This window comes from Solanum dulcamara, chromosome 12 (genome assembly GCF_947179165.1).
Source record: "Solanum dulcamara chromosome 12, daSolDulc1.2, whole genome shotgun sequence".
Classification (NCBI taxonomy): Eukaryota; Viridiplantae; Streptophyta; class Magnoliopsida; order Solanales; family Solanaceae; genus Solanum; species Solanum dulcamara.
Genome location: NC_077248.1, coordinates 4884564 through 4897741, shown reverse-complemented (window position 1 = coordinate 4897741; position 13178 = coordinate 4884564). Strand labels below are relative to the sequence as shown.

Below are 13178 nucleotides of genomic sequence, written 5' to 3'. Positions count from 1 at the left end.
AAAATATGAAGAAGTATAATTTTATTGATAAAACGGTATAGGTACAAATCTATTCTTTATTTGATTCTTCTCTTTTAAGATTTTTCATGATTCGAGACGATTAGTGGCGTATTTTTTGAATTAGGATGATTGAAACTTGATCTTCATTTAAAAATTTGTGGATCTTTTTAAAATATTTAATTATTAAGAAGAGTCTGACATATCTTGATTTTTATGAATATCTAAAAAATTTAGAAGATATTTGAGATTTTGATCTTTATGAATATTCTAGAGTTTATGGAATATTTCTAGATACCTCTTTAAGAAAAATATATTATCCTTTACATAAGTATAAGCTAAGTTTTATGATAGATTACCCTTCAAAATTCTTAATTGAAATAGAATATTTTTGATGTCTACAATCGAATTTCATACCTCAACTATCATTATCTTTATGTTGAAACACACTTTAATGTTGAGTATTTATTATCGATTTAAAAATAAATATTTGATATGTTTTTGGCCATTGACTCTGAATAAACAGATTACTCTATCACTTGTACCCCTGTGTTTCCTAATCAAACCCCTTTATCCCTGCACTTCCTTGAAGTTCACACACACACAAAAATATTCTAGAGACAGAAAGAGCCATTTTTCTGCTAATTAAAAGAGGCCTATGCAACTAGTTATCACAAGCTTGCAATCTGGTTCTGCTACTATTCTTACAAAAACACAGTGGCTTACAGCTACAGTTACAGCCATTTCAATTATTGAATGAAATTTACCACAAATTATATTCTCAAAAGAGTACAACTTTCTTGTCTTTTTATCATAGGTAATTAATTTGTTTCACAATTCACCAAAATTAATTAATTGCCTCGATCTTCTAAATCCACCTCTTACTATATCTGTCTAACTTTCCCTTTTCAATGTCTTCCTCATTTTTTCTCTGTTTTTTTTTTATGCTGAATTCTCTTCGATTCTGCATTTTATACTTCAAGAACTCACAACCCATTTCCAAATCTTGAATTTTTAACTCATCACTGTTAAGAAAAATCCATTTTTTTTGGTTCTAAATTATGGCACAGAAGCATTTGCATGAGCTTCTAAAAGAAGATCAAGAGCCATTTCACATTGCTAATAAAAGACTTAATTTTTCTTCCTTACAAATTAAGAAAATTCAAAAGCCAATTAATCAAACCCCAATATCTAATATTTGCAAAAATTCTTGTTTTTTCTCCTTCAATGACTCACCGGAGTTAAGAAAATCCCCTTTGTATTTACCTTCTCCGGCGGCACCGAAGAGCCCGGAAAATGGGAAATTTGTACTACATGTACCTGCAAGAACTGCTGCTCTGCTTCTGGAAGCTGCAATGAGGATTCAAAAACAACAGAGTTCATCAAAATCGAAAACCCAAATCAAGAAAGTGAAATTTGGGATTTTTGGGTCCATTTTTAAGAAATTGAAGGATCGAAATGGAAACAAAAATGGTGAAAAAAGATTTTCATGCTCGTGTAATAACAGTAGAGTTAACAGTGAAATCAATGAAGAGAAGTTAATGGATTTGGAGAATTATGGTGATTTTGGTTCGTCTCCGTTTAGCCCTTTTAGATTTTCTCTACAAAGATGCCCGTCGACCTCCGGCGACGTTATGCCGGAATTCACATCGCCGGCAGCTTCTCCGGCTTGTCACAAGAAAGAGGTTTGTCTTATTACTTTTGTCAGTAACTATCCGTGAGTCATTATGAGTCCAAACATCATTACTGAAATTACTTTAATTAATAGTTTTATAAATGAATTTAGCGACATTATTTCATTTAATATAAAATTTAAGAATTTTGTTTGAATAAATTGTGATTTAAAATAAATACTACTTACTATATATTTGTGTGACGGATCATAGTAGCTCACAATTAATTGATTACATGATTTTCAACTTATTAATGAGAGTTTACCTCTTCATCAAATTTTAAAATTAAAATATTTTTAATTATAAAAATGTATACAACTTTTTACTGGATAAACTAAAGTATAAAAATGTTACATTCTATTCTAATTAAAAGGAAATATGTGTCCCATAACCAAGAAAAGAAAGTAGTAATATATAATGAGAAAAAGTAATACTCACGTAAAGAGTCTCATGCTTATTTAATTATCAATATATTGAACTGAATTTTATCGAAATCATCACAATAAAAATTATAATAAAAAACATTACAGATAAATAGTCATGATAAGCACCAATTAATTAATCTGATAAAATTAATATTTAAAATCTTTAGTTGTCCGATTCACTGGCCGGAACGTCTGTAAATGACCAAACTACCCATGTCAATAAGTATTGTAACTTGTAAGTAATGTTGAGTTGTTTAATGGGATGAGAGGAACATGTCATTTTACTATACCATTCTATTCTATTGTGATATTGTTAAAAAATTAATGATCGTGTAGTCATAAATTATTTTATTTATTAAAAATAAAATAAGAATTAATATCAAAATTTGTTAAAATATGTCATACTATTTGAGATAAATATTCTTTTTTAAAAAAAAAATGTGTCTAAAAAGTTTATAACATGAAGGAAAAAGGATCACCAAAGATTCTTCATTCTTCATCAAAATATTGAATTCAAGGTATAAATATAAATTTATCTTTAATAGAAAACATTTTACTTTGAAATTAAAATTTTTCAATGGAAATTCAAAAATCAAATTTCAAATTGACATGATTAGAAAATCAAATGAAAGAGATGGAGGAAGAGTAGAAACAAATTTGTGTATGTTTTGGTAAGCGTACTTGAGATCAACTATGCCACTATAAAATCTTTTTTCTAATAGACCTTATCTGGAAAATAGTACTTTCTAGGAAAACGACAATAAAATATATTGTCATTTTAAATTTTTGGAGCCACTAAAAGACAAATTTTTTCATTAAATTCTGGTCGTAGGCTTGTTCACAAATTTTAACTTTGCCTGGAATAAAAGTCTAGCCTTATTTTTCATTTTTAACACGGTGTAAAAAAATTAAAACGACAGTTAAAATTTGATGTATGTCTTGATCCAAAACTAGTTTAATTCAGCTATAATTATATTACATTAATAGTTTTCACTAACTAACATGAAGATTAATTTGACTCTTGTGTTTAGGACAAAGAAAGCTATGAAACAATTATAGGCTTGGCAAGTATTGATAAGGTAGAAGAAGAAGATGAGAAAGAGCAATGCAGTCCAGTTTCTGTATTGGATACTCCATTTGAGGAGGAAGAGGATGGACATGAAAACGAGGACGAGGACGAGGAAGAAGATGAGGATTCTGATCTCGATTGCAGCTATGCACTTGTACAAAGTACGTATGATAAATTAATCTCTATTTTCCTGAATTCCTTTATTTTTAAATAAAAATTTTGCTATCTTTGGCTTTAATTAAATAGTATAGTATAGTACAAGTAATTTTTTTTAATCGGTTGTGAAGTACGCTTGTTTATTCAGGACATGCCTGTTTGGTTGGTATATATATGTAAAGTCATTTCATTAGATTATCTTTTTTATTGTGCTGATATTGTTATGTGAATTATTTAATTTGTTGTATGTGGATTCAGCATATAGAAGGATCAAACGTCTTATTCACAATGTTGTACGTGTGTCTATTGTACTTGTACATGCATGAATATGACATATGACCTTATTTTGTCCTTACACAAATACATGACTCACTTCATTTATGGACAAAATCTTTATACAACTAGCTAGTCAGTTGTATTCATTGTTTATTTTTCTTAATCCTTATACATAAATTATAAGTTTATGTGTTTGATTGGGCAGCAATTTGCAAATGGAATTTAATCTCTCTTGATAAAAGTTTAGAGATTATTGAAGATGTTGAAAAAGTAATGTGATTTTTTTTGTTGCACTTTTAATAGGAGCACAACAAGAACTTTTGTCTAAGCTTCGTAGATTCGAGAAATTGGCAGAGTTAGATCCAATTGAACTCGAGAAACTATTGCTCGATGACAATGATGATAACGTAGACAAAGAGGAATATCAAGTTTCTAACTTAATTTCCGAGGAGAAGTTTGAAGTTAAAAGCTTGAACTATGGAGAAGCCGTCTTTGGAAGAGAATGCAAGAGGTTAGATTCATCATATCAAGAATTAAGATCAAATGCCATCGATATGATGGTGAAATCGAATTTGAAAAATGATTTTGATGATTGGAACATGTTTCAAGAGCAAAGAGAAGAAATCGCGATAGAATTTGCTTCTTCTATATTTGGATTGTTAGTTGAGGAATTAGGAGAGGAGTTAATTCATTTATCTCACTCCTAAGAAATACGCCAATTTCTGACAGACATTTCATTGAAAAATCTGTTGTAAACATTCACGAAGAGTATAATTCCAATAAATATGTTAGAAAATTTTGTTGTGTTTATAAATAATTACGTACTCTTTCGCTACTTAATTAGCGACAAATATGAAATGTTATTATTAAGAAATAATTAAATCTTTTGCATAAATAGGCTTGCTTAATTTATACACTTCTCCTATAAAGATGGATAGTTGCATCTCTATTAGTGCAACTTTTTGTGAACTTGAAGTTCAAGAAAGCTTTTCTAGGTAGAAAAAGAATCAATTCTTTGATATGATTTTAATCAAAGAATATTAATTACTTTTGTATTTTATAAAATGACCCTGATATAACTGTTGAGGTATTTAATTTTATGTAAAGAATTTGATTCGTCTAATATAAAGTGTAATGTACACTTTTTAGTGTCCTGCTGAGGGTTTGCTCATCACAAGGAGAGTCATGCATCTAATACCATAGGTAACTATGCTGATCCAACTGTTAAGGTGTTGTTCGGTTTGAATTTTGACTCGAACGAATTTATCAACACATAAGACACATCAATATTTAATTCTGAACTCATTTTTATAATATTTCTTTCTTCTCGCATTCTTATATAAAATAGTTAGACCTTAAAAACACGGCATAATTCAAATGAAACACGGCATAAGTTATGATTATTTCTCAATTATTTTGCAGACACTGAAAAGTTAATCATGATTAATTTAAGATTTTTTTTAATTATAGTTATCCTTATTAACTCGTCATATATATAAGTTAATTAGGATTCACCTTGATCACAATTATAAAAGCTCCAAAACAGTCTCAATTGAGCAAATAGAATTAGACAAAATTGAACAATGATTATATATGTGGGAATTAACTCACCTACAACTAAACATTCCAAAAATGCATAATAATGGGGATTAATTAATAATATCGTGACTAATCGTTGTCATTTTTAAAAGATTAAGTCTTAGATGTAATTAAGAATGTCAGCCACTACACAAGAAAAATACAAAAATTGTTGGAAGATGATTAGATGTTCTAAAATGTGTTTATTTACTAATGGTAATTATAACACTCCCTCCGTTTTAATTTACTGCTTGCTTATTAACCTTTATTATATGGCGTCCATGAAAATATTTTGTGGGCTTTATTTATATTTTTGCATTTTTTCTATTTATTTTAATTTGTCTACTTTAAATTTTACATGTTTTTTAAATTAATAATTAATATAAATATTTTATCAAAATTTTATATTAATTGACATATAATCTTAGGTTCTAAAAGATAATTTTGGAAAAATAATTAATGTTTAGGATAAAATATAGTTGATATGCTAAAAGTAAAAATTAAATTAAATTTTTTTTTAATAATAGTGGACAAATAAAAGTGAACGAATGATCTATTGGACAGCTTTACTTTTTTTTTATGGTAAAATTTACCGAGAAATTCAAAAGGATAATATTTTGTTGTTGTTGTTATAACAATTGCGTGTTTTTTTATGTTGATATGAAAAAGACAAATTATTTATGTGATCGCTCATTTAAAAATTACGATTCACATTTTTTCAGAATACATTTTTATTTTTATTCGAAAATTAGTGTTTGATCGTGAAAATTCAAAATTTAATTTAAAGTTGTGTTCAATTTAAAAAACAAGTTATTAACTTATTTTCTTGCTCACTTCAAATATGATTATTATATCATATTTTATACAAAATATATTAATTACTATAAAAATTATTGTTATTGAAACCATACACACAGCACAAAACTCTCCTTAACTAGTAATAATATAGACTTGGATTCCTCTCAAAAACAAGGTGAAATCCATTTGCAATATTAATAATAAAGTATGAATTAACATTGGGATAATGATGATGGTGGGGCATTTGCATATAATTGTTAATAGAAGCAGCCAAAAAGACTAGAGTAAATAAAGTGAATGAGGAGCTTATACTGCATCAATCATGATAATATATTATATTTGTGCATTTAAGTACAATCTAATTAACAACAAAATCACCAGACACTAGAGTCAAAAAAGATAGTGGAATCCATCAACTGTTGCCCCATATTGTAAAAGTTTGTTTGTGAATACTATCAACTAATCATGTTTTAGCCAAACAACTATCTGTCTTTTTTTTCTTTTTTTAAGGAGTGGTGAAAGTGGGGCTTGTTATGAGTTGGATTGAGTCAAAATAAATGTTCAATTTTAGAGATTTATGTGAGTTTCTTTAAATATAATTTTACTAGTCAGAAAAATTTCCCTTTGTGACTATCAACAGCCAACAGTAATAATAGGATGTCATTGATTTGACCTTAATGGGGACTGAATTCAAATGGTTTGGACCATCTTATTTGTTTTTACTAAAATTAAGATATTTGACTAATTAAGATATTGTATATAAATTAAAATTATTTATTTTTTAATATCTGAATATGCATAATTTATTTATTTATAAACATAATAAATATACATTTTAAGCAAAAAAAATACTAAATAGATTCTTTCGAATTTTTCATTGATTTTGAAACTCCAACAAAATTTTGAATCCACAAATTATTTTTTGATTTTGAACTTGAATCTTGGATCCTTTTTTGGTTTTGAAGGTTGAATCCCATGAAGCTTTACTTTGAATTTCACTTCTTAAACCTTCGTCCCATATTTTAGTTAGAGGTATTTTTATCGTGTCAAAAGAGTGATAAGTTTAGGGCTACACAAGCTCTGTCCGTACACGATTTGAAGAACTGGACAAAAAAAAAAGGGTAGAGAGGGGGAGCAAGAAAAAAATGCTTTCATGCTCTTTATACTATTTTGGGTAAAAAAATATTGCTATTTTTGGTAAAGCTAAAACATATATTAAAATTTGTAATTAATATTATACATTATATTATTTAAGTAAATAGCCCTTATTTAAAAAGTAAAAATTGAGGACCAATCCATTTGAAGGGCAAAAAGCATCATTTTGAGCCTATTTCGTCCTTTTACGTCCACTATCAGCTGACCCAAGTTTATTCCGAAAATGGGTCATATTTTCAGTTGTTATCCAAATTGGCCCATTTTGTACATAATTTTAAAAGCCCAGATCACTTCTTCTATTGTCAACTTTCTTCAACATTTTGGGAGAAACCATATCATTCAAATTCCTTTAAAATTGGGATATCTATTGTTTGAAGTAGACGAGTCAAATGGCAGGTTGGATTGAATTTGGGCAGGTTAATTGGTCCACCAAAAAATTACTACTCCTAAAATGGGCTAAAATGCAAGTCGCAACCTAATCCAGACAAATCTTATTGAGTTTTAATTACTTTATTTGTTCTTTTATAAATTTTTAATGCCTAATAAAATTATTTTTTTAATATATTATGGCTATATATATAACATATCTAATAAAAATATCTTTTTAAAAATACTTTGACAAGATTTCTTATGAATCAATTTAGGCTATATATCAACCCAACATTTAATGGGCTGAAATTAATTGACTTAATAAATAAATAATTGAACGAATTGAACGGATTGGTTTTGATTTTGCCGTCCTAAGTTTGAAGATTGGGTGGAACCAAGGATTGAAGTTGTCTGTTAGGAAAAACATTGAATGCTGTTCCTTGGTGTTTAAATTTGTATTTTTTTTTGAAGATTTGCTTGAAGAAAATTGAACACCAAATTGTTAAGAGTTTTAAGAAAACCGTGAAGGAGACAAAGTGGTTAACAATTTTATACAAAGTGTATACATTTTTATATACCGTTGTACACTTTTATACAAGATCAATATACTATATATAGGTCTATCAATATCGTATAATAAATATATAAGAATGTATAAATATAATTGCAAGAAAACTATTGAATATGCTGATGTAAATTAATACTGTAGTTATATGGATGCAAAGTATTGTGTAAGATTGTATAATTTTTTAAAATCATCCTATAATGACATTTTTCTTGGTTTCCCTACCCGGTGTTCAAAGTATGCATTGAAGCCTGTAACGACTTGTCCCCGTTGTTAGGAATAGGCCGATTGGGAAGGATTTCGGGCCAAAAACCTTCGAGTAGTAATTTCAAAAAATTTGAGCCTAGGCCAGACTTGGACGAATTCTGAGTCTGGTAAAGTCTAGGGCGATCAAGTGAATGATGGAAGGTCAAATCTATCATTTGATTGGACATGCGATACGGAGCATTTACGGCTTCGCGGAATCGCATTCGGACGAGTAAAACTCTCAGAATCGAATTCGGCGTAAAAGATATAACTTTAATACATCTTTGGAAGAGGTGTGTTGTGAATTGAGGGCTTGGAGCACAAACTCCGAGCTCACTATTTTCGCATATCCTGCCAGAGCGGGATGGGTCCCGCTAAAGAGGGATAGTCGCGACTTAAGTCGTGAAAAAGTCCAAAAATGGTCTTTTTCTGCAAAATTCTAAAACTTCAAGAGGCGACCAAGGGCGAATTCTATCATTTTTTTACGGATTTCCACGCTTAAGGTAAGGTTTTTACTTCCTAGATTCACACTTTGATTCCTAGAAACTAGAAAGTATGGGTGATAATTATTGGGGGAGGGTTTGAACTGAAAATCTATGGTGGGAATTAGTCCTAGGGTAAGGTTATGATCAAGGGTTGGCCTAAGGTGTGAAATTGTGTTATATTTCTTGATAATTGGGTCATTGTGTTGATTATTTATATGTATTCTAGATCAACAACGAGAAGAACGAACTCAGAAAGGGAAGGCTCTTACATTGTAAGGTTGTTGAAGCTTAAATTTGAAGTAGGTGATGGTCTAATTTTCCGTATGTGTTTCATATACTTTTTAAATTGCTTCATGATATACATGTATGTATATGAATAGGGAAACATGCTAGATTATGTGTGAAATAATCACTTGTTGGCCTATTTGTATGATAAACTTGTTCTTGGTGATATAAATATTGTAAATACTGAATGTATTTGTGATTGTGGTACCTTTGGATTGAGTGTCAGGTTCTGACACATAATTTGGATCGGATGTCATATTTCGACACATATTTGGATCGGATGTCACGTTCCGACACATATTTGAATCGGATGTCACATTCCGACACAAAATTGATTGTTTGTAGGTCCCCTGAGAGGACCCTAGTGTGAAGTTATAGCATGTGAAAGTTATTGAGTTGTAATATTGTTGAATAATACTTGAACTTGAGATTGGTTGACTTATTCTGTATATGTATATGCCTATTGTATTGAATTTACTTGTCTATGATTCGCTTAATGGCTAACCGTGTGATCCTATCAGTAAACCGTTGTCTTTGTGTACTGATACTGTTCTGTCGGAAAAAGACAATTTAAAATTAATTTCAACTTTATAGAGAAAAAATTAATTTTAGATTGACACTGGGAGTGTTTCCCCTTTTCTTACATTGACACTGGTTAGAGTTTTGGTACGGACGACTTTCAGTTCTTAGGATGTATTGACTTCCGCACTTTCGTATTTATTAAAATTATTGGCTAAGTTTATGAGAACTAAATATTATTTTCTTGTTATATTCCTGCTTCTATAAGGTTTTTAATATTTATTTCTTAAGTTGATAAGCTAGGCTGTAGAAATGATTTTTTTCACTGGAATAAGTATTGTGGGTGCCAGTCACGGCGGGTCGGGATCTTGATAAAGCCCCAACTAAATCAGGATCACGCACTACAGGGCTCATTCAAGAGTGGCGCTCCCAACAAAATTTTCTCCATATCTAGAGTTCTAACCCAAGATCTCTAATTAACGATAAAGCAATTTCACCACGACATCACAACCCATGCCGGTCACTCTATAATGACATAGTTGTCGATTTCATTTGCTTTGATGGATTAACCCAATAGAAACTGATATGGGTTTATCAGTAGATATAGAACCCAACATAAACTAGCCCATCATCATGACAAATTGACCATTTAAATTTGCTCTTTAAATGAGTTAGTTTTTAATTTTTATCTTTTGAAATCAAACATATAATATCTAGCAGTGAATAATTTTTTTAAGAGCGTGAGATATAACCTATGAAATAATATATAAAAAAAACATTTGTACCCAAAAAAAAAATTATTTATAAGTAACTATCCCTTACTTTTATACCTCATATTTTTAACTGTTAATTCACGTTTACTGCTTGATACCATCGGAATATATATACTCTGATGGTATCAAAGAGAACACTACTCAGTTACTCGTTGATACCATTATAGTGTATATATATATATATATAACAGACAATGTTTCAGTGAAAAGACTACTTAATTACTATTTGATACCATCAAAGTATATGAATACCATCAAAGTATATAGATACCACCAGAGTGTGTGTATATATATATATATATAAATATATGTATATATATTTCGATGGTATCAAGCATGAAGAAGCAGTAGTCAATGAATAGAACAAGGGGGTAGGCGGGTAAACAGTTTGGGTCATGGGTCCAATTCGGATAAATAATTTTGATTGAATCCAATTTGAGTAAATATTTTGTCTAATGGGTCCAATTTGTGTAGTTTTTCCATAATATAAAGCAAAAATATAAATTTATATCTCATGAAAACTTATTTGCCCCGAGAGTTAAAAATTAAAACTCGCTTAATATAGGAACAGAAGTGCAAATGACCCCAAATTTACATTTTTGTAGATGAGCTTTAGAACCTGTTTGGATGCATTTATTTTAGGTGTTTTAAAGTCGAAATAATTTTGAAATACTTTTGTAGTTTTTGGATAAACTTAAAAAGTACGTTTAAGTATTTTTTTTAAAAACAAAAATACAGTCAAAAGCCATACATTAAAATATACACTATCAGTATAAGCTATAAACCCATCCAAATATGCTCGTAGAAGGTTTTGTGGAGCTCGTTTCCAATATTTATGAAGTGTTTATGATACACCATAATTGTTTATATTTATTTATAATAAAAATTATTTATACTGATAATATATATTATTCGACTCATACACAAATCACATGATATTATTTATCACCTAGTTATGGGCAGATTTCACCGCTAGAAATCCGTTGCACTCAAATAAGTAGTAAGCTGATGCAGCCCTTGTCTTGTTTATTTGGATGATAGAATTTTACATACTATTAAATCAAATTATTTTATTTTATCATAAATATCAAATACAAATAATTTTTTATCGTGTGGAAATAATTAACGGATATCTCCTGATCTGTCAATGACTAAAGAATAAGGTATTGGCACTATCTTAAATATATCTTTATTCATGTGTCACACTCGTGCTTTGTGGGGAAATTTTAGTTATTGTTTTGGTCCCATTGCAACTCTCACTAACGTGCTATAGTGGTTAAAACAGTTGGCTTGTCAAATTGCTACTCTTAACATTATTTCTTTTTTTGGGGGGGTCCACAAGTTTAAGGAGTAATATTATAACCATAATTGATTTAATTTGTTGAAATTGGACGTTTATTTTGTATAGCTATACAATTTTTTTTTATACATTGTCACCTTTAAATCATCGGAAAAAAAGAACAATAATAGCTTATAACTAAAAAACATAAAAACAGTGTCACCTAGCTGCAACCGAATGGCTCCCAACTAAAAATTTCTCTCAATCATAGGATTTGATTGTTTTTTTCCCAGTAGATAGTGTCTGGCTAAGTTTATTATGAAAAAAGTGAGTTAATTTTGGGAGATAATGACTAATAAGAACAGATGTATGGCCTAAATTTCTTGCTAGTTGTCAATTTAGGGACCAGTTTGAAATTTATTTTGTATAGCATTTTCATGGTAAAATAATTACCTCTTGTAGCTATATATAGCCTATAGTAGGCTCTATTTTTTTGGGGTTATATTTGGCTATTTGAAAGAAGCTTTCTCATTTGATAGCTCATTAAAATCATAGTCCATGTAAAATCCCACACGCATAGTTTGAGGAAACTATAACAATAAATTTAGTATAATCGTACACAAAGTTTGAGGAGGGTAGTGTATATCCCTACCTAGCTTCAAGAAGATAAAAAAGATTATTTTTGATAGAAATAAATAAAGTTAAAACATACAATAGGTAATAAAAAGATGGCGACGGAACAGGACAAGTGAAAGGCGATGAGCTCTTATGCGTGAAGTTGAATTACAAGGTGGGAATGAAACCAATTCCAACGAGGTGAAAATTAAGGTAGTCAATAAATTTAAGAATAGATAAAACCCAACGTACAATTCGATGTTACCGTTTGAATTTAAAACAAATATTTGGAATATGGTGTTTGATTGGCACATTTGCATGACAAACCCTGCCATTATTGCTCAGAGTCCAGAATTTCTGTGCAATGTACCGTTTACTTGGCCAGAGCCAATGGATATAAATGCAAATGCTACCATTTATTGAATCATAATAAAGCCACATTTCTTTTCTACTTTCTTTAACCAAATTCTTCCATGATTTTTATACTTGTTTTGACCATGCTTAGCCAATAGTCACTCTACCTTTAGGGGTATGGGTGGTATAAACACCACCCTCCTCGACCCTATTTGTGAAATTACACCGGGTTTCGAGTTTCCGCTTCCTTGAGTGCCTTTCTAGCACCAACTTCTAACATGTACCACTTTCAAGTTGATAGGCAAACTAGAAACACAGTTTTAATCTTAATGTTAAAAAAATCAGCACAAGATTTTATTATACTTGTCCATCAAAGAGCTGGAAAGCTAGTTAAAGTTTGGCTTTATCAATGGAATTCTGAGGACCAGCTTAGCTAGACATCAACTCACAGCTGAGCGCAAAGGACAAAAGGTTGGTTTTACTAAGATAAAGCAAGAAACATGGCAGCTACACTTAAAGCCATTGCACCATAGCGCATCCATTTTCTTGCTTGTTAGCATT

General features: G+C 29.9%; 1 protein-coding gene across 1 annotated transcript; it reads left to right on the top strand.

The window, feature by feature from the left end:
• Positions 1-508: 508 nt before the first annotated feature.
• Positions 509-4504, top strand: LOC129876515 (uncharacterized). The gene is made up of 3 exons (XM_055951968.1): positions 509-1682; positions 3127-3325; positions 3900-4504. The coding sequence occupies exons 1-3, from the start codon at positions 1059-1061 to the stop codon at positions 4301-4303; spliced, it is 1227 nt and encodes a 408-aa protein (XP_055807943.1). The 5' UTR covers positions 509-1058; the 3' UTR covers positions 4304-4504.
• The last annotated feature ends 8674 nt before the right edge of the window (positions 4505-13178 follow it).